Source organism: Tribolium madens, unplaced genomic scaffold, assembly GCF_015345945.1.
Source record: "Tribolium madens isolate multiple individuals breed KSU strain unplaced genomic scaffold, Tmad_KSU_1.1 Scaffold_20;HRSCAF=117;Tcas5.2_LG4, whole genome shotgun sequence".
Classification (NCBI taxonomy): domain Eukaryota; kingdom Metazoa; phylum Arthropoda; class Insecta; order Coleoptera; family Tenebrionidae; genus Tribolium; species Tribolium madens.
Window position 1 is genome coordinate 12,485,439 of NW_025400985.1, and position 23,104 is coordinate 12,508,542.

At 30.3% G+C, this 23,104-nt stretch overlaps 1 protein-coding gene across 4 annotated transcripts; it reads left to right on the forward strand.

Moving 5' to 3' along the window:
- The first annotated feature begins 2,469 nt into the window (after positions 1-2,469).
- LOC123004774 (homeotic protein caudal-like) lies at positions 2,470-20,534 on the forward strand. Of its 4 annotated transcripts, none has more exons than XM_044398201.1 (3): positions 2,470-3,263; positions 6,125-6,160; positions 16,734-17,429. In XM_044398201.1, exons 1-3 carry the CDS (start codon positions 2,852-2,854, stop codon positions 17,129-17,131), a joined length of 846 nt encoding a protein of 281 aa, XP_044254136.1. In that variant the 5' UTR covers positions 2,470-2,851; the 3' UTR covers positions 17,132-17,429. The 4 variants fall into 4 exon arrangements, with proteins under 4 accessions (XP_044254136.1, XP_044254137.1, XP_044254139.1 ...); XM_044398204.1 differs by lacking the exon at positions 16,734-17,429 and adding an exon at positions 19,803-20,534 and having other exon boundaries at positions 2,481-3,263; XM_044398202.1 differs by lacking the exon at positions 6,125-6,160 and having other exon boundaries at positions 2,471-3,263; positions 16,734-17,427.
- The last annotated feature ends 2,570 nt before the right edge of the window (positions 20,535-23,104 follow it).

A 23,104-nucleotide genomic window follows, 5' to 3' on the forward strand; every position in this document is an offset into this window, starting at 1 on the left:
TTAGAAAAAACATTTTTTGGTGATCTAATGGACGGAATTTGGATATTTGAAAGCCCATATCGTCATTTTTGTGTCATATAAAATATACATATTTTATTGAACAATTAAAGCGGCTTTTTTTACAACACTCTATGTATCACTAAAAGTTTCAATGGTAATGTTAGCTTGTTTAAAAACAAAGAAATGTTATTAGTCGCCAATAAGTTGATTTACGATTTATTTTGCATTTTTTTTCATTACTTCGTACTTAGAAAACTCTTTTATTAGTGACACTGGTTGAATAATATAGTTTAAATCCTTTTAGTTGAAGATACAACATTTTTTCATGGCCAACTGCGAACAAAAATCAAAGATAACTTTTGCTAAAAATGTATTATGATAATAATGTTACAAACATGTATATATTTTTTAGATTAGAAAAAAACAAGCTTTTTAAAAATGACATAGCCATCTATGATTCCCATTAAAAAAAATACAAGTTTATTTTATTACGGCTAAACAAACAACTGAAAAAATTGTTAACTACATTATTAAATTTTACGTAAAAAAGTGCCTATATTATGTCTTTATTTCAAATCTGTGTCTTCTACAATAACGAAGATATGCATTTTTTTAGATTTCGAAAAAATGGCAATTTTTGTCTATAAGTCGGGATGCGGTTTTAACCAATATTATTTTCTCAAAAAATGAGCCCCAGAATGTATTACTCGTTTTTGGCCAAACCTCTTAGTTTCGGAGATTCCCTATTCGGACATCCAAAATGCAGCACCCTGTACCGTACCTACTGTACCACAGCAACACCCCATTATCCTCCACTACCAAACCCCGGATGAGACCAGGGACCAAGAGAACGGTGATAGTCTTACGACCGAAATATGTACATTCTAATATAAAATCAAATAGTTGTAGTTACTCGATACACGAGTTGTATCTTTCTATCAAAAGTGCGCTAACCACGCATCATATTCATAAAAAAGTAAAGAAATAAAATACTTACCTACTTTACTTACTAAAATACTTACTAAATAACATATACATGATGTGCGTTTTTTATTTATATTCACTATTCATTAAAAAAAATGCATGAATTTATTTTGGAAAGAAACAGTTTAGGTAGGTACGATAACGTCATTAGTGTAGGTATAAGTAAAAAAAATGCTTTTTTTAAAAATTTGTTGAACTAGATATTATGAAGCGACATTACCAAACAAAATATTTCACACACTTCTAGAATTTCAAAAATGGTTATATTTTTGAGCTATAGGTACTTACTTAGCTATAAAATGCATTATTGATGGTATATATTTTATATTTTAATTAATAAAAAAAAAGAAACCGCATAGTTTATAAATGAAAGAACTTTTTTTTAAACTGGTGTCAAAATTCCGTTCTTCCAGTATACACGTTGATTCAAAAAAGTCGGCTGATAGAAAATGTTAATAAAATGCACAAATTTTAATTTGGCTATAGTTTTTCTACGTTGTCTGGTTTTAAAAATATGAATGTTTAAAGGGCAACACTGCAGTACATTCTGAATCATTTTGTGCTTGCTATCATTAATTTGAAACGTTTGTTTTCATACAAACCAATAAATTATTAATGTGCTGTGGCCGACTTTTTCAAAAAATCTTAAAATTTGTGTGTCGTACATGAAGTTTTTTTGCGTTTACTTACTACTTTTAAGACTTTATTTACATTATTTAATATTCTCATATGTGTTATTACATTATTATTAATAGTATAGGTATTTGATATTAGTAAATATATATGTAACTACTAGTAAATATTCTCAGAAGTAAAAAAAATTGTGACTTTTTTTGATAGTCAAATTTGCCAACTTAATTGCAAAATCACAGACTACTTAGATCAAAAATTTAATTGAAAACACATTTAATAACAAATGCTTCGAACTTTTTTTGTATTTTATTTTTATTTATTGTTTTTATTTCCGATAACAACTACCTATACAGGATAAAATACCGAAATCAAGTTTAAAAAACTCTGTCAAGAATTTTTGACACACCCATTTTTTTGACATTTGACCTTTTTTATATCTATTTAATGTTACCAAATTCATAATTATATAATATACTTAATATTTATTCACTAAAGGTAGAAAAACTTTGTCAATAAAAACCACAAATAACGTTAAACATATAGTTACACATTAGGATACAGTTTCTTTGCTTCTTTGTTTTCTCTTCTAATAGCCTGTAGCAAAAAACATGTAAAATTATTTTTCTAACAGAAATAAATAGGATCACAGTGCTAAAATTAAACCCCATGAGTTTTTATAGATAGGTAGATAGAATTTTTTAAACAATTTTTCTATCTTTCTGGTATCTTATTATACTTGGAATTTTTCTCTGGGGCGCGAGTTCTAAAACATCCTGTATTTTCTCTTTCGGTTGATTAATATTTCTAATCAATTAATTTATAATTTACAAAATAATTTACAAAATAAACCTTTATAAATTGATTTATAGGAAAACAATATTCTACTTCTACATTTAGCTAATCTTCCTGTTATCAGCGCGAAATCATTCATTATAAAAACACAATTTGGTCCACAACACGCATGAGACATTTAATTAAACATTGCCTAACCTCCCAACAGCCGCATCATCATTGGCTTGTCACTTTTAGCGCAGCCATTACAGAAAATCTGTTATTCCATTGGCCCATTTCCGGTTCGGCTCCGCCTCCTCCTCTCAACCCAAACGTTTGAAATCTTATCACCACAATCGCACTCACTGTGATGTCGTTTGGTGCCCATTCCGAGTTCGTATTTTCGTCAAGTGACAAGTGCGTGTGCCCCAAAGTGCAAAACTGACAAGACAATAAGTGTGTGATGGTCTCGTATTGCAACACGACCAACATGTACCGCCACCAGCAAGCCGTGGCCGCGCCGGCCAACGCGTCCATGCACTCATGGTACGCGGGATACCACCAAGGCCCCCAGATGGGTCCCGAACAGCAGATGTGGGAGCCCCAAATGTGGCACCATCATGGGCACATGCCGCCCCATTCCGTGTTTGCGGCGAATAATGAGTTTCCGGATTTTGTGCATTCCGGGATGGTGCATAACGACGGGACACAACTTATGCCGTCGCCGACTGTTTCCGGGAGTGAAATGTCGAGTCCGGGCGCCGGAAGTGGAAACCTATCACCGCATAATCAGACGCAAGTGGCGAGGCCGCCGCCGGCGAGAAGCCCTTATGAGTGGATTAAGAAAACGTCCTACCAGAGTCAGCCCAATCCTGGTAAGTCTTTTAGTGATAGAGTGGGCCTTTTTGGTATCCTAAAAACAAGTGGAAAAGATATTTTTTTTGGTATTTTTGAGACATTTATTAGTTAGTTGTTATTACTGTAAGAGTTTTATTTAAAAAACTATGAGTTTAATATTTTAATAAACATTACCTTCACATTTCTTCAGAAATAAATACTTTGCTTTTATTTTTAGTAGATATTCAAGATTAAATTACAAGGAAAATAATGCCGATTCATTTTAATTCGACGATCAATAATCTTTTCTACATAGCAACAAAATAGACTAAAATTAAATAAGATTTTAAAATTAAAACATGTAACAAACTAATTAGTGTTATTATAACTGACGGACGGTTGTATAACACAGAGTAGGTACTAACGGATGCGTTTTTAAATTTGGCATTAAAGATATCCATGAAAGTTTGATTGTGAACAAACTATCCTATTGAAAGTTATTAATCTGACATTTAACACCTCGCTAGGCGTATTCAAATGGGCGGTCCGTTCACAACACATTCACAGTCACCGCCAACTATGACGCCAAATTTAACTATACACTCGTTACAAAAAGACCGTACCTACAACCACTCGGTTGGTTTTTAAAATCATCAAATTACTCTCAAATGTGCAAACAAACATGTACCAATTTTCCTAAAACTTATTGGGTGCCGAAACAATGTGGTTCACAATGTACTGCAGTTCTCTGTCTATTAAATTTTCATATTTTCATATTTGCAGCATAGAAATCAAGGCTTCCATTAACGTTTTTTTTATCACCGTATAAGAAATTGTTTATATATATATAAACATTTATTTTGATGGTTTCTTTGTATCTGTATTATCACCTCTTATAAGATCTACACAACTATTAAAATCAGCCTGTATTTTAGAAGAGTCAAAACGGAGCAATTTATTAAAAAAATTAAAAACATATCGAAAAGATGCATAAAAAATGTGAAAGAAGTACGAAAGTACGAACTTACAACACCAAAATTAAATTCAATTTTATAATTATTGAAGACAATTGATGACAAATCTCATTAAAAAATTAAATTTTAGTATTTGTTTTAAAGAACATCATTTATATCTTATTGTAACCCTTTTAACAGTTGTTATTAAGTTACAAAACAAAATATAAGAAGTTAGAAATTAGCTGTTGGTCCAATCTTATTCTTTTACGAATTCATTGTGTAAGCTGTAAACATTATCATCACAAGTAAAATTTTGATCATTTAAAATATTTTCTGTACTATTTTAATTTGTGTGAAGTGCATTAACAGTTGAAGATTAAAATTAAAAATAGATACATATAGTTTTAATTGTTATACTTACATACCTATTATAATTTTTGGTACATTTGCTTTTGACTGTTTATAAAGTGAAAAGACTTTAGCTTTGTTAGGCTGCATGTGTTTTTGAATGTGGGAATTTAAACAGTGTGTTCCAGGCTTTTGATCAAGACTCTTTAATATACTAAATGATTCTTAAATAGACCGATAAAATTTTATCCTTGGTAGTATCAAATGAGTACATGCTGGAAAAAACAGTAAAAACTACGTTCGAAGTAAAGCGTACGCCACTGATATGTAAATAGTATTAGCACACAGGTAGTGGAACTCATGGTATTATTTGATGAAAATGTACAACAATTTATAAACGCCGTAAGTGGCACGGATCAAGGGCGTTCTACCCCCAAAAGATATAAAAGTAAAAAGGGTGCAGATCGTCTCCATTTTGCCTTGGGAATGCCACGATAAAATTTTGTCAATTTATTTAAGAATCAGCCTGTAGATATATTTATTTTCAAAGAAGGTTGTGAGAAGATAGTGTTTTTTCAAAAATAATATGCATGTTAGTTTACACTGAGACCTGAGACTTATTTTGTTATGATTTTTTATTATTTACATTTTACGTACTTCTGTGATTATATCACATCACATTAATTGTTAATTCTAAAATCCGTTTACCGCCAAAAAAAGAAGGATATAAAGCCTAACTTTGAAGTCATATAGGCATAGAAAATAAGAATGAATTAGAACAAAATTAATCAAAAATTGTAAGAAACAAAAGTGATAAAACTATAAATATGGCTTCTAAATTAATTTGTAATTTACCTACTATAATTTTTTTATTTGTTGTTAAGTCATGATGATGTTTTTAAATTTTCTAAATTACAAAAATGCGTCTACGTTACGACAATATTAAAATTAAAAGTTGCGTTTTTTTCTAATTTAAGCCGTTATTCACATAACAGTATTTTAGAAAGTTCTTTTATTTAATCTATCTTAACGTTAATGTTATTATTCTAACTAAAAAAAAACAACTCATTCCTCATTTTTTAAATAAAATAAATAATATCTAATGGTTAAAAATTTTAATATGGTGCTTATCTACATTACCTATACTCCTCGACACAGTTGTTTCGTTCAGAGCTCAAAGGGAGAATCTCTTAAAAAGTGAAAATTTTTTCGACAAACAAATCAAGCGGCTGTTTAAATTTCCGGCCACTTAACACGATGCCTTCTGCCTTCTGTTATCATCAATTTGAAATGTTTTGTTTACATTACACGTCATCAAAGTAAAATTTTAATTGAAAAATATCACTTGTTAATTTTTGTTTTTGACAAATTGCACGAGTTCTCAGGTTTTTCTAACCTAAAATATTGTCATATTGTATGAATACCGTTACACTTTGCTTCCTTTTGGTGTTTGTTCTTCTTTTAATTTATTAGTTTATGAACTTCCAGTAATTATATGGCTTTAATTACTTTATTGCTTGTAAATCATAATTTGCGACCATAACCTTCATTTTGAAAATTTTGTATGTTGAAAAATGGCTTTCTGTTTGTTTTAGAACCGGCCGATTTCGCTGACGCTCAGGACGCAATCGGTACGCTTTTTTCTCTTTTTTTTTCTATTGTTATTCAAAAATGTAAATTTTTCTTTCTACTCTTTGTCGTTGTAATCTTCTATTCTATCTGTTGCATGTTTGCTGTGATGGTTTTACAACGCCAAGTGTCGTAATTCTTTGTGATTAACACATGACTAATTTCCCAATTATGCATGTTTCTTTTCGAATGTCCTCTATTAATTGGAAAGGAGTGATGTTTCTCAACGTTCGTGTGATTTTTGTTGACTATAATTACAAAATTCTCTGTCTTATTTACGAATAAATTACCACGTTGATGGCGTCCGTGTCCAATTTGATATTCATTAATCTGACAGGTGCATCTGTGGCCGCCATATTTTACGTTTTCTTTTTATGGCCGCTCGACCAATGAGAACTTTTGATCTAACGGAGGAATCTAGGCATTAAATTAATTTGAAAGTCGGATGGAATAGTCCTGTTTTGTATCGAAAGTGAGCGGCAAAAGGTTTTTACCTGAGCGCTTTTATTGCATGAAACATGCTAGTTTTTCAGTCTTTCATTTGATTTAAGTTCTTATTAAAGTTTTATGTTCACCGAAAGCTCGTAAACTTCTTCATAAAACTTCCATGATTATTTTACAAGCCTTTTGCTATATTTTTCCAAGCATATTCATCATTGGTTTTATTTTATTTCGTGGGTTAATATGTTGTAAATTTTCTTACTTTGTCAGTGGTCGAGACGAAAAGGACATTAAAAAGCCTGGATTGGTACAACCTTTTCAAAGGGCAAGTGACCGGTTAAAATATTCATCAGAAGACAAGATTATGCAGGCTTGTCTGGGAGGGTTTCCCAAATCCCTCTGAAGTTTTGCCGAAATTTTAGAGTACCCCTAATAAAATAAATAGTTTTGCCAACATAACGGGTCCGGGATAAGAAACCGACTTTTCTTGTGCATTTACCCTCGGAAAGAAGATGTTTAGCACGGACATTTTGTCGGGTTTATACCTGCTTTGGAGGTTGGGGACCGGTGGGAGACACTTTCTTCGCAAATCTAATTTCGTCGCATTACGCATTATGATAGGTTCAAAGGTTGAATAAAGAGTGTTTTGATAACCAGTTATTCAGATATTACAGAGTTACTTTAAAAAAATTGATCAGAAGCCAAGATGGGTTTTCAAAGTTATCCTTGGTAGTTAAATACAAAAAAATATTCTTGATAAACAAATTCTACTTCCACTGATCTCTTTTCAAAAACCTGATACACTTCGGTTCTGAGAACATTTTCAAAATTGGAAGAATTGTTAATTTTTTTTAATGATACCTACCTTGTTTTTAGGATTCCGTACTTTTGCACTCCAGAGCTAAATCATGCCGAAAGTTATTTTCATAAAAATAAAAAATAGGAGTATAAAATTTTACTTTTAATCAACATAATAAAAAATAAAAATCAATAATAATCAAGTCCATGAGAAGACCAAAGATTCTAGATGAAAACTTTTTTTTTAAAGCTTACGTTTTATTTTTAGTTAAGTAAAAGTATACTTTGATCATTAGTAATCAAGAAAATATAGGTATGCTGTGAAACCCTATAGGTATTCATTTTAGAGAAGTAGTTTGTAAAGTTTAAAGTAAAAAAGTTATTTTATTACTTGTATAGATTATTTATTTGTAAACGTAAAGTAAGCATAGCAGCATACCTATTTCTTTATGAATCTCTTCAATATTTATTTTACGAATGTTACATTTTTTCTATTCTTTTCTGTACTACAATAAAGATTGAATTATATTTTATTAGTGTCATAAATAACAGTTAATAAGGTGTATGTTTATATGTAACGACTTTTTAAGAATAGTATAATAATAATTAATAATAAAATGTCACAGATAATAACAACAATATTTTTGTTTAATATTTTTTTAATAATATTTTTGTCACACCTTATTTTACAGTAAATTTCGTCACTTTGTAGATTGTACAGGGTGAATTAGACAAAACGATGCAATATCATAACTAATAAAAACTTATTCTATACAAGGGTGTCAGCGCCCCAGAAAAAAAAAAGATAAAATACCATAAACACGGATTTTTTTTTAAATTCTATCTGCCTAAAAATTTTGACATTAATTTTTTGACATTTGACATCTTTTTATGTCTACTTAATGATTCTGATGATCTTGAATATGTATGTTTTTTATAATTATTTAGTAATGGTACAAAAATTTTCCCAATAAAAGCCACAAACAACACTAAACAGAGTTACAAGGGAAATGCGGTGTAGAGTCCCACTTTTTATAATCCCTATTATAAAATATATAGATGGCCGAATAGAATCCGGGGAGATGATCGAATAGATAGAGTCCCAGTGCCAGGTAGTTTGATTAGTAATTTGTAGTTTTTAGTTTGTTTAAATTATATTTTTTTTATAATTTAAAAAAATAAAAAAAAAATGTTCACGAATTCAAATATTAAAAAAGAGAAAATTTGTGTAGGTATATAAATTATTTTATTGGTAACTATAATTACATCTGAATAAGTAGATACAATAAGTAAACACAATATTATGTAAGTACATAATTATGCAAATAAATAAATTTCTTACATCTTAAAATAATTTCCCACTTTAACAAATTCAAAGTTTGCTAAGATTCCGTCTTTTAACAGACCAATTTGATAATCTAAACATTTTTTGTTGTTTAACGTTGTAGAACTGTAGATTTTTTTTTGTTGAACTTGACACTTCTAATTTTTACATACGTTTTGCTTTGAAACACAGTTATGAACTGAAAAATATGTGGATGCGAGTGATAAAAAGAACTAATAGTAAAAAGGCGAATGAAAGCCTTCACAGGCGTTTGTGGTTCTTTTCAGGCTGCTTGACAATTCAGCCAAAATGTTTGATGGAAGTCTAGATGATTCAGTTAGATAAATATCTACTAAATAATCTGCGAATTCAGTTACTTTAGAATTTTGAGGTTGAATCTCTGCAAAATCGAAAGCAAAGCATTCTTCAACATCTTCAGAGTTTAAAAATGGTAAACCAAAGTAGTAGCGTACAAATTTTCCAATATCTGAGTTTTGGCCATAATAGGATGTGAACCCAAGTTGTTATATTTTTCGCCACCTGCATTAAAATTTTGTCAATGYATAGGTACTATTATACACTGTGTCAATTTTAAAACTTGCAATCGGCAATTTCTCTCAACTGAAAAAGTTATTAATAATCACTCAAAACCGTTTTGGTGGTTCCAAGGGGGAATTAAAATGACAAGATAAGTGACACACCTCCACCTACCTTTGAATATAGTAAAAAAAATTAAATTTTACGTCTTCGTTTTTGAATAATTGTAAAAATGGCTTTACCAAATAGGCTGTTATATGACATTTTTGAAAAGCGCTTGTTATGGGCTTTCCAACGATTTATCGCAAGTAGGGTCGTGCCATTTAAAATTTTCAACTTAAGGTGGCTGTGGCTTGAAGGGTGGGTGGAGGAGCGTCACTTACCATGCCATTTTGATTCCCCCTAAAAACCACCGAAACGGTTTTGAGGGATTCCCAATAACTTTTTTAGCTCTAGAGATATTGCCGATTGCAAGTTTTAAAATTGACACCTTGTATGTAAAAAACATGAAAACTTATCATGATTGTCCTAAATAGAACTTGCATCTTATCATACCTATGGACCTGGTCCAAATTTTATCAAATAATTTAACGCTAATGTTGCTTATTAGGAAGCAAGAAAAAAATCAGTGGTATGTAATAGTCTTCTTTTAATCCGTGAATTTTAAAGAACTGCAGAAAATATTTTGTATAGCAGTTAAATGTTCCATCTACATATACTGACCGGCAAAAGTGATTTTTTATTGAAATAATGCTTAATATTATATTATAATACTAGTTTATAAGCAAGCCTTTAAAACAGGCACGACGGGCTTAAGAGCACAACGCGTCAGCGGAGTGCTTTTAACGTCGTAATTGTTTTAAAGGCGCTTATAAACAGTGTTATACGCTATTTTATATTATACCTGCCCATTTACGATCTTTTATAAACATTGAAAAAATGTGAATTAACACAATAAACTTATCAAAGATTGTTTGTGAATCGTTTTCGTAGAGACGGTCACTAGTTTCTGTTGTTAAGGTCATTTTTTCACGTTGTAATTGGTCCAGACATTTCACTATTTCTTGTTACCTAGGCAACTTTAAAATTTCAGCGTGCTATAAAGGTCAAATTACCCACGTTGCAGCGTGTTTTAATTTAGGATTATGATGCAGGTATAATAAAAAAAATGAATCAGAAATTAATTAATTAAATAATTAACGTAAAGTCAAACTAAAATTACGACTTAAACTTCAACAATTAAACTACAACTTAATGATTGTCACAAGAGACAAAAAAGGGAATTTCGTGCGGATCCTTTTTTTATCTTGGATAAGCTTTTCTTACATTCGAAGGCAACATTTTTTCCATGTTCCTGGTATCTTACTTTATATGGCATTTTTCCCTGGGGCCCGAGTTCTGGCGCACCCTGTATAGCTACAGCATGATGGAGCTCCTATTCATTTTTGTCGCATTGTGCGACAATTTTTAGCAACAGATTTCCTAATCGATCGATTATCTTATTAAAAGCTCTACACGATAAAGTAATAACTTACAGGGTGTTTCATTTGAAAAAATCAAGTTACTTGATATTTTTCGAATGTCAACACTTTGCAGTAGGTAGTTGCAAAAGATTGATTGAATTTCTACCATAATAATTTAGGACCAGACTCAGTAAAAATGGTTGTAATTGTTTTTATTCACTTTTTCTTTCTAGCAAAGCCGCTGCTATTTATCAAAAATGATACATTTTTTCATAAAATTTCCCATAAATGATGATAGACCCATAAAACCCAATATGGATATTCTTAGAATTAAAAACTCTTTCAAATAAGCGCATAATATACTGGGTGTTCCATAAAAAATATAACTTTGTTGCGCCACCCTATACAGAAATTACCAATAATGACAAAAATATTTTTGGACCATAGAAAAAATGAATGGTTATCGTCCAGAATTTTCGTTTTCTTTACTGTCAGAGTAATCGAAGAAATACGGAGCTCTGGGACAGCCTCTATCTAGATAGTCTTCCCACTTTTCATACAGTTTAAAATTTTCGATAGGTAAAAATTACTTTTTCCTGAATTGGAAGGCGTCAAAGAATTTTAATTACTTGACGTTTTGGCGTCGTATACTCCATCATAGTAGTTTAAACAAAGTATAGGTAACTCGTTTTGAGTTGAGTTTAATTTTAACTCCTCGTTTATTTATTGCTTTTTTCTTTTACTCCCGAAGAACCCCTCTATGATGGCTGGAGAAACATCGAATAATTAAGTAAAATTCGAAAAAAATAATTGTTATTCTTATTGTGTAGATATTTTTCCATTTAAATAATAATAAATCGACAAGATAAAAGCAACAATTTTCCATAAAATATGGTAGTTGTGAATAAAACGAAAATATCTTTGTTTAGTAGACTGGCTCTAAGGTCAAAGATATTGCATTGTTTGAAAAAGATGGTTATATGATAAGACTTCCTGTGTAGCTATGAACTCTAATCAACTAAAAAAACCTAATACTTAACTACCGATTGAAAAATTAAACAAAACTTAATTTACACATTCCAACATTTTATCAATTTTTAAAAAAGTTGGTGAGTGATTTTATTTGAATTATGGCCTTTTGATCTTTTTTTTTTCATATACCATTTGCTAGTAAATAAAAAATGTAGTTTTTACAACATGTGGGTATGTCAAAATAAGAGTTTTAATCGAAATGTTTGTAAACCGCCTCGCGTTAATTCAAAGCAGAACCGCGAGTATGTATTACATAAATTGTCCGTAAAATTAGCAAAAGCATCCCACGAATACAGGATGCTATAGTTGGTGAAATAACATCGCGACAGTGTAATAGCATCAATGGATCCCCAGGGAAGCATAACCTCAAACGGTAGGGAGTTGCGAATCGACGCTGTGGCAATTATCAGACGATACAGTCGTCGGCGCCAACTATACACACGTATACACTTTCCCTCATTTCGATAGAGGACGTCTATTGTGTTACAATTGACAAATTGCTCCCTTTACGTATTAAATGTTTCCACAACTGTTATGGTATTGTTTGCGGCCTCTTGATGGCTGCGGCATTTTTAACTCATCCTCGCCTTTGAGGGGGATTCGAGCTAATGGGCCTGTTTACACCAACTGAAAATTCATCCATTTGCCTTGGCAAAACAAAATTAAAGTCTTTGATTGATTCACACTAGTTGTAAAACTTTATCCTCTTTTTGTGACTCCATCAAAAAAATATGGAGGCTGTTTTTTAGCTTTTCCTACTGCATTTTTAACAAAAAAAGGTTGTAAAAACTAGTGAACAATTTCTATAAGAGATTTCTCGGACGTCAGAGACGCTCCTTTGATATAACAACTGTCTTTAACAGTTGACGTAATTAGAGTGGAAGTTTATAGTAATTTGATGAAATTGTCAAAAATGCGTCTGATTTATTCAATAAGAAACGTAATGGAGTCACTGGGCTGCTGTAAACACTAAATAGACATCAAGGAGGCATAGGACGGTGGCCATAAAGCGGTCTGAGTGCCTCTTTATGACGGTCTTCACGTTTCGAGGCCGTCGGTCGAAGCACGTTCGCCTACAAGATTGTCTTTTTATTACAAGTAACTAAATCATTTTTCGTATTGTTGGTAACAGTGTCAAAGATAAATCGTTCTGCTAACACATCAATGAGTGATTTATTTTAAAAGCGTTGCGAATCTCCAACAGGCATGTCCAAACAGTGGCTAATCCGATAAAGGTATGTGTCACTTGGACCTTACCGCCTGTCAAACAAGATTAAGATATATTTCCATGACTGATCCTCAACATATGTCACTTGATCCTGTATTAATGGTTTACAGGTTATTTTAGCGACTGAATAAACATTTGTGATAGTGCATGGTGTTTAGGGTGTCAATTAGGGAAGCGAAGGCTGAATTTTGACAAGGAAATAATAAATTAATAAATGAACATAACATCACTTTAGATCTTAATTACTAAGATTCAACTTTTAGTTTGTTTAAATTATTTAAAAATCGATATTTCATTTATTTCCGTGGGAATAAAGTACCAATTTATTAGTCAAAAACGAGGGAATAAAGCGTAACTTTATTTCCTGTTGGGATGAAAATATATTATTTATCTTCTATATTTAACATTTTTACGCATTAAATACAAAATTGCTTTCTATAGGTTATTAATAAAAAAATATTATCAAAGTTGCTTCTGCGATAAGCTGTATCCAGGTATCCACTAAAAATATGTTCTATCGTGGCTGCACGGGCCCCCATACCCACCATGGCAGTGTTAAAATTAATATTTTTTTTATAATATTATCCAAAAAATATGAAGAATAATAACTTGTAAAATAATACAAAATGACTAAATAATTGGAAGTTAAGTTGTGTTGGAAGTTATGATAATGTTATTTGTCTAAAAATTTGTATTTTGGGATAATAGGAAGTTTTTTATTGCGTTTTTGGATTTTCTAAGTTATTCTAGTCCAAAGATTTTTAGACTTTTAGAAAATCTTTGAATTTGAACCTTCCTCTATCTAACTCTACAATTTTTAACTATTATGATATCGTATTTTGCCATTTAAAAGAAATTTGATCGATCTTTCTTTTGATGGATTCATAATTAAAAAAATTATTAACGAATACTCAAAATTTAACGTTAGGAAAGTCAAATACTCGTCTTTTTTTTTAATGAACGGCTCCAATTTTTTTTTTTTTAAATGGACAGCTCAAGCAGACATAACAGTTTTTTAGACATCAGAACCTAGATTTAACAGCTAATATAAAAAAATAATAATTTTGGTTTTTCTTAAATTTGTAATTTGTAATTGGTCTGTGCGGACCCCTTTGAGACCCGGGCCCGTGTTCCATGGAACCCACGGAACCTTGCTCAGTACGCCACTGTAAAAAATATGTTATCTTGTCTAACAAGGTTAGGTACTGTGTTTAAAATGTGGTTTTATCTTCTTTATGTATCTAAAAAAAAGCCTTTTTTTCTTAGACAATAAACAAGTCATATACAGACGTTTTGTCATTCACTAAACAATAAATAAACAAAATTTTTTTAACGAAAAACTCTTGGGCTCTTGCGGATAAAGTAACCTTTGACAATAAGCCTTTTTTGATTTGAGAATTTTATTAACGAGTTTTATAAACCTTAAAAAAAGACACATTAGTTTAGTTAGTTGTTTCATAAATGAATCCGTTTAGTTATGTGGTTTTTGCTGTGGAAAGCAGCCTAAATATTTAAAATTATGCTTAATATGTTATATTTGCAAGAAAATTATTAGTTATTATTGTTCAATTTTGAAAACTAGGTATATCCTATATTTAAAGTTATAAAATTGAAACAATTTAGAGAATAATTTTTTTATCAAAATAAATGTCTTTTTAATGATTTAATGAAATTGAAAGAAACTTAGGTATAATGCAGACTTATTGTTCTATAACATTCTTCGCAAAATTCTTCTTTCATTATAATTTGTCCTTGTCCTTACGATGTGATGTTTCATTTTTGCATTTACCTTGTTCTTATATAAACTAAGCTTTTTATTATTACTTTTTTGAACTTATGAAATAAAATTTAACAAACAATAATATTAAAAATACATTAGTTGAATTCGGCTTCTTTCATGTTTATTCTTTGGTCCTGATTTAACTAGAACATGTTTAGGTTTTTATAGTCTTGCTCTGATTTGTCCAGATTTAGAGAGAAATAGAACTTACTTGCGTGTTAATTAAATACAGCCATTTCAAATGTGATCACTGTATTTGGTCGACTCAAAAAATTCAACTAAAAGTAGAAACATTTAAAAATCGCATGGTGTTCCGATTTTATTGTTTCAAATTTAAATATAGATGATAGAATATTTAATTTTAAGACAAAAGTTTCCTCTAAATATGTTTCGAAAATTGCTCTGTAAGAGAGCTACACCCCCTAAAAAGGGGTGCGTTTTTTAAAGGGTTTTTCCTAATATTTCAGAATAGATGAAATTGCAACGTTTGGTACAGCTGATAACCTTTATTCACATAAACGAATTACAAAATGAAATGTCGAAATTTTTAATCCGTGATGGCGTCCTAAACCGTAAAACGAATTTAATTTTTAAGTTGGTATTTTTTAATTTTTAAATTGGTAAGTTGTAACGGAAAAACATAAAGGATGTTTTTTTTATGAAAAACTATGAAATTTAGAATTTTGTTGCTGAAAGCGGAAAGAAACTACATCCAAAATAGTTGGATTACTTTTTATTTATATGTTACGGTGTTGTTCATTCGTAATCGTAAATGTTTACATAAAATTCCATTTTTAGTGTACATCGCATAAAAAATAAAATACAAAAATATCCATTAACTCCAGAAATAAATTTATTGTTTTTTTTGTAGAGTAGAAAATCGTTTCTTTTTTGTTTTCATTGTTTTTTTCAGATTTTTCAGTTGATTTTTACCTACCTTAATTTAACAATGTAATATACAGGATGATTTAAAAGTGTCTGTTTTTGGCCGTTCACTAGTGGAAACAATAGATCTTGCATAAAATACCAATTTGTCTTTTATAGTATACAAGACAATAATTAACAACCTAGCAAATTCAACAGTAAATTAAATCCGACAACATTGGTAACAAAAGAGTTAATGTGCCTATACATGATAATACGAAAATTGTCGTTTTTTGTAGGTTCTGTTTTTTTTCAAAAATCAAAGTTTGAAAGAAAAATCTGCGTTTATTGTTATGTTTAGCTGAATGTCTTTTAACACCGTTCGAGAGTTGGTCAGCTTTGGATCACCCTGTATTTGATAAACTGGCAAATTTTTTTTTTTTTAATTTACTCGTTGAAACAATAATTAATAAAAGATAATAACAAAGTAGTAGGTATTGCGTTTCTTCCGCGAATAAATTTGTGTTGCGTTTGTGACGAAGACGGTTTTGTGACAAAGGTGCAAATTTCGTTATCAGTTCTTACGTTGATGAAGTTAACGAAGATGGATGCAAATATTTGTAAAACAGAAAAGTGAGTTATTTATAATGGAGATAAAATAAATTGTCTTGTATGAAAGTGTGGTGTCTATAATTAAGTTTGGTGTTGGTGTATGAAAATGCAGTTCCGATTTCCCACAAGCCAGTCGTCGCGTTTAGTTGCGTCTGTTTTTAGTTCGTGCGATAATAAACTCGAACATATAGTCACTATCAGTACTGCTGTCGGATGTTAAAATATATAATCCCAGTTTAAACACAGACTCAAGATGCGGAGTATCCTGGTCTAGGCCCAGGACAATACACATGTTGTCAGGTGCGTAAGATCTTATCACGAATAAATACGCCGCCTCTTCTCATCTCACCGCCCGTTAATCCGCTTGATCAACGATCGTCCTTATCGCATTCACACCGATATACGGCTGAATTTTTTTCGATATAATGAAATTCTAATAATGCAGTAGACGTAGCGTAGCTTCTTTTCGATGACTGATTTTGGTAATTTGTTATAGGGAAGACGAGAACGAAGGACAAATATCGGGTCGTGTATTCGGACCTCCAAAGGATCGAGTTAGAAAAAGAATTTACGTTCGTTAGTAAATACATTACGATCAAACGGAAATCGGAACTCGCTGCGAATTTGGGCTTGTCGGAGCGACAGATCAAAATATGGTTTCAGAATAGACGAGCCAAAGAAAGGAAACAAAACAAGAAACGCATCGAAGAGAAACACCAATTTGACAATTTGTATCACAACGGGTTCATGCAAGAGGCCAATCAGGAACAGTTGATTTTGGGGCTGCCGCCGCCGACGCCCTCATTAATGATGCATCATATAGTGAGTCCCTCGGTGAATTCGGGGGTTAAAGCGGAATGCAACGACATAGACAATGTTGATAATATTGTCTAACACTGACAAAATGTGACTTTTAAGCCGTCCGATAAGTGCAATCATTGTGTGCAATTTTAGTGATTTGACGTTTAATTGTGTTGGGTTTTGTAGATACAATTAAACATCTCAACTTATGTTATAATTTTATGCGCGTGCGTAAACCATACAGTCATTATTAATTATATTATATTAATATTAATTTAAGACACTGTGAACTTTACATTTTATTAGTTAATAAAGAATTATTGTTTTTTATTTTGCAGTTTTTTAATTACTTTATTTTAGTCAAATGAATAACTCCAGGTGCAACGACTTATTTTTTCCCTCAACTGATGGTTTTCCCAAATCTACATCTGTCGTCTTTCTTTCTGTCTATCTAACACAAGCACATTATTCATTACTTTGCTATGAGTCCTACCTAATAATAATAGCAACTTTTCTACAAGTGTAAATTTACTTTAGGAAAAATTAAAAATATTAAAAAATAAAAGTTAATTTAAATTTTGAGACAAAACTAAAAAAAATATTTACTAACGGAAATTCAAGGTGTCTAAAGTATTTTTGAAATGTTATTTGAAAAGTCTTTTCCGTGATTATAAAGTATAATTATAAAGAAAAAATTAAAATAATTACTCCCGTGTAAACAATGATAACAATGAAAACAATAACACACTGAATTAAAAATTTAGTTTTATCCTTTATCGTAAGTTGAAGAAACAATAAGAAGACTATGAATTAAAAAAAACTAAAAAAAAACAACATGAAGTAATTTTATTGCAAAAACAATTTACAAAAACGTCATATATATATATGGTTGAAAACTAAATTACTTTATAAACATAAAGAAAATCTAAATTTCTATTTGACTAAAAAAACTAAAATATTTTACAATCAGCGAGACTCTTTTCTATGTTTTCACAACAAAAGAATTTACCAAATCTTACCAGTTTGGGAAATTTAGATAAAATCTTTTATGCCAAATTGTCAGGATACGCTATTATGTGAACTCAAAAAATATTAAACAGGAATTATATACAGTTAACAATAATTAGTTACAACCTCGGCAATTTTTTTTGTCTGGGCAATGCCAAATTTTCACATGCAAAAACATTTTTTAGCAACATTTTTGTAAAAAAAAAATGTAGGTACGAGTATGTAGGTATACCGACCTGCTAATATTCAGTTTGTAAAACTAATAATGTAACCAAAACATAACATTATTTATTATATTATATTATATTATTACTTATTATCTCTCAAGAGTCCCAAACTTTGTACATGTGGGGATGTATACCTATACGATTTATAGAAACTTTATGCTGAAAACATCTTCAGTAAAAGAAAATGAAAAAAGCAATTCTTTTCAAAAATACTTAAAATTATCTATAATAATAATGCTTGTTAACAGTACTAGACCTTATAATAATTTACATATTTACAATAATTATACAATATATCTACAGAATGTCCCGTTTTTATTGTTACAAATTTAMATAAATAATAGAATATTCAATTTTAAGACAGTGTCTTATAAACATGAATCGATAAAATTGTAAAATTTGGTTGATAATCCTTATACAATTAAACAAATCTAAAAAATTGTTGAAAATTTTAATCAGGAATGTCATAAGCCTAGGGGAGTAGAATAAAAAGTACTCTTAACTATTTTGTTTCTAGCCACTTTCAGTAACAAACTCCTAAATTCTGTAGTTTCTCACGTAAAAAGGTCTCTTATGCGTTGTTTCGATACAACTTACCGTTTTTGAGTAAAATCAATTTAAAATTTATGTTACAGACCATAAAGAGCATTAAAATTTAAAATTAAATTCTGAGAGGGAAATCCTTCCATTTCAGGACGCTTCTGATTAAAAATTTTCTCCATTGATTTTTGAGTTATTTTAGGTGTAGATACAAAGATTATCAGCTGTATCAAATTTTGTAATTTTATCTATTCTAATATTCTGGAAAAAAAACATTAAAATCTCTTTCAACCGCTACATAGCAGTTTTCGATACATGTTTATAGAAAATAAATTTTATAAATTTTCAATTCTAATTTTATGAAAAATACAACTTCTCATAATAATTCTTGTTTTCTTTTAATGAATAAGTACCTATGTCGAGCTATTTTCTATTTTTTAACATTTTTTTAAGGAATTTATATTGTAAAAGTAGCTAAAGTAGATAATGCTAATATTGTAAAAAATGTGTATGCTAATTTTGTTGTTTAGATTTTATAACGGTTTTTTTTTAATTTGGCGTCTAAAGTGCGATGACTATGAGTTTGTTGTGAATGGACCACAATTATCCTCTTTTAAGAGCCTGTAGCAAAAAAAATTGGATAATTATTTTTTCAACAAAAATAAATATGTACAGTCAAAGTGCAAAATTTAAACTCTCATAATTTAATATTTTTTCCATGTTCCTGGTATCTTACCTTACATGGTATTTTTCTCTGAAGCCCAAGTTCTGGCGCACGCTATATGAACCTTCGAAATTTATAAAAAATGTGTATAACTATAAAAAAAATCAAATTAGATATTAAAAAAATTGCTTTATATCATTCGTGTATAGACGTTATTTATACATTTCTCATTCAATAAACAACCATAACTTTCGCTGGTAATGTTTCTGAACAATTTACCATTCTAATTCTTCCGTTTATTTTTTAGTTTTCATTTTTGTTTCAGGCAAAACCCGAACGAAAGACAAGTATCGTGTAGTCTACACCGACCATCAGCGAGTAGAACTCGAAAAAGAATTTTACTACAGTCGATACATCACAATTCGGCGAAAAGCCGAATTAGCAAACAGTCTGGGATTATCCGAACGCCAAGTAAAAATCTGGTTCCAAAATCGTCGTGCTAAAGAACGAAAACAAGTGAAAAAACGCGAAGAATGCAACCAAAAAGACAGTTCAATAAACATGGGACATTTAACACAACAGCAAATCATCCACCACAACCAAGCGCAAATGGGCCAAGCTCTTATACCCTCACCACTCATATGACCGTCTCCTTACGTCGAATGGAAAGAAGACCATCTTCAGTGTTTGTGATGAAATTGTGTTGTGATTATAGCGTTTTTATTTATTTTATCGAGTCACATCACCTCGGAGATTATTTTGCATAATACATATAATTTATCTTTTTGTTACGGCCATTCTGTATATAATATTGTATAAAGGTTTATCTGTTGTGTGGTAGCATTTTTAAAACTGTTAATCAGAGTGTGGCAAGCACGGATTATCTAGAAATTCGCACTTTGTAAATTTGTACAAATGTTTATGTGCCTTCTTGTTGCTTCTTCTTCACTATACCGTGTAAATAAAGGTCACTGTATTCTAAGTTTTGTTGTGTTGCAAAGTAGAAGCCAGATTGTAACTTATTTTTTGGTATCCAGTGAAGAATAAATGATTTTATTTGAAATTTGTGTTATTTTCACCCAAACATGATTGTCTAAAGTATCAAATAATCTGATAAATGATAAGTAATCGACTCATTCAATTTTCACATGTTTGTTTTGTTTTTTCAGCATTTTTTTAATAAAAAATCTTCCGTTATTTTGTCAGTCAGACAAAATATTTATTCAAATCTTAACGAGCATTTAAGGGACAATACGTAATTTATAGGATTTAATCTCTTTATTCGATATTTATCAAATAAACCATAAAAACCTCTGTCAATAGTTATAACAATGACTATTTAAAATTTATTACAATCTTATCAAATTAAGAAATTAGATTTGTTTAAATATTCCTTAAATTCCAAAACCTACTATCTAGTCCAAATTCAAATGGAGTATAAAAAAGGAAAGAAACCAAATACATATCTCGGTCTGCAAATATACACAGTGATTATGTATGACGTTTATATATTACGTAATCCCTTTTAAATAAAAGATTACTCATGAAAAATTTATTCCTAATTATACGGTTGAAAATATTATAATATCGCGGTATCGATTGTATACATAAAAAAACGTTGGCGACTCAAAAGTCGGTTGAACGGCAAAGATCAAACGCCGATAAAGAGATTACCTTAATCCCCATCACCTTTTCGGCGAAATATTATGAAAATTGATAACTCATTTAAAATATGAAGTGATAGCAATTTCCCTCACTTTCCAAGCTAGGATTAGAAATTGATGAATGCGAGTGATGCGTCTAAAATCATTGCAATAATTTTACACTGATCTAGAAATGATGTGACAGAAAAAAAAATTAATGAGTAATTAAACAGGTATAATCTTTGTTTTGGATTAAAAGATTTGGAACTTTTACTTTTAATCTCTATTGACTAAAATTTAAAATCATCTAAAATGTCGAGATGTAAATATCACGCTCTTTGTGGGTGTAAAATACCTATAGTTTAAAAACTTACTCGTAAAACAATATTTATTATCTCAATTGTAGTTCTTATTTAAAAAATAAATAATAAATTAAGTAATACCTATTAATCTAAAAATTCACTAAAATATGACAATAAAAACTACAAGGTTGCGATGTGATTTTCCTCAATATAAAAGTTAATAAACATTACGCTAAATTTAAGAATAAATAAAGTGTCCGGAAAATACCTTTCTTTAGGTCAAAACAAGAAAAATAACCTCCCGAAATAAAGGAGCAAAAGCCTCCTGAAGATAGGGACCAAAAGGTCTTTTTCAATTATTTTCAATTATTTTAGTATGGGGTTTGAGGTACCCTATTATTTAGAGAGCAGTCTATTTAAAAAGTAAAATTTGTTTGTAAAAAGCTTTAAAAATACTTTTAACGGATTTGGATTCTGTTATTAGTATAGGAGTATTATTTTTAAATGTCTTTTGTGTTGCTATAATATAACGCTCTTTTTTTTTGAAAAACACGTAACCCCAGGTGTCAGTTTTTTCATAAAAGGTCGAGTTGACGCTCTACCTTCCATATAGGAAACAAATTTGGGCATATGTCCATTGAAACTTTTTTTGTATTTTGACCTAAGAAATTACCACCTAAAATTTTTAAACGTTTAAACGAAAACAAAGTTTCAAATCTAAAAATGAGTCAAATAAGCAAGCTTGTTTAAAAAACAAATCTAAGTCCAAACAAATCATTATTTCAAAAGGAGAACGGGAATAATGCTAATAGTAATATCAATATCAAACTCTTCAGTTTTAGATTCAATTTTTTCAATAAAGAGTAATTTAGGTAAATGTTTACCAGTTTTGTTAAAAAAAGAACACTATTTTTTCTTGCAAAACTCTTTATTTTACAACTGGTTAATGGGGTAAAAAAGCAATTCTTATTATTCAATTAATTTTAATAATGAAGACCTAATTGTTTCAACTTTTGAAATCCTAAGTTGTTTATTTTTAAATGGAAACCTTTCTTAATTTTTTTTGTCGGTCAATCTATAAATAATTTGCCTATAAATATTGAAGTAGACAATTTGTCAATACCTATTTGTATTGACAAATTGTCAATTTTTATCAAAAATTTGTTTATCTGCAAACGTCACAAAAGTGACCACTTTTATGACTAAATGACACAGGTAAAAGTTTTACTTTTCAGACATGGAGTAAAAACACTGTTTTTACGCCTAGGCGTTTTTACTTTTACTTGACACTTACTTTGACATTTATCACTGTTGTCTCTTTCTTGTCTTTTTCGCTTTTTCAGCATTTTCTGGAGAGGTATAAGGTAGATTATCAGCATTCGACATATTGCACCATAAACTACACCAGTTATTCACCAGTTAAATCAATCAACACTTTCGAAATCTCAACACAAATTCCGAAACTGGCGCGTGACGTTTGTTACGATTTTATTGCAAAGCGTCCTGATTATTGAGGTGATTTACTTGATTATTGGTGTGTTGCTCTTTTCGTTCCATCTGAATCGTTTGCAGATAAAATAGTATATGTTATTTGGAGTAAAAGTGAGTTTATGTGGCTCAGCTGAATCCATTTGCCTCACTCCGTTCGGCAAAATGAACGTTCAGCTTCGCCACATAAACAA

Excerpts from the sequence above, each read along its gene's own strand:
- LOC123004774 (XM_044398201.1), top strand. The coding sequence starts at position 2,852 with ATGGTCTCGTATTGCAACACGACCAACATGTACCGCCACCAGCAAGCC. Across the intron at positions 3,264-6,124 it reads CCAGAGTCAGCCCAATCCTG|AACCGGCCGATTTCGCTGAC; the intron begins GTAAGTCTTTTA and ends TGTTTGTTTTAG. Across the intron at positions 6,161-16,733 it reads TGACGCTCAGGACGCAATCG|GGAAGACGAGAACGAAGGAC; the intron begins GTACGCTTTTTT and ends AATTTGTTATAG.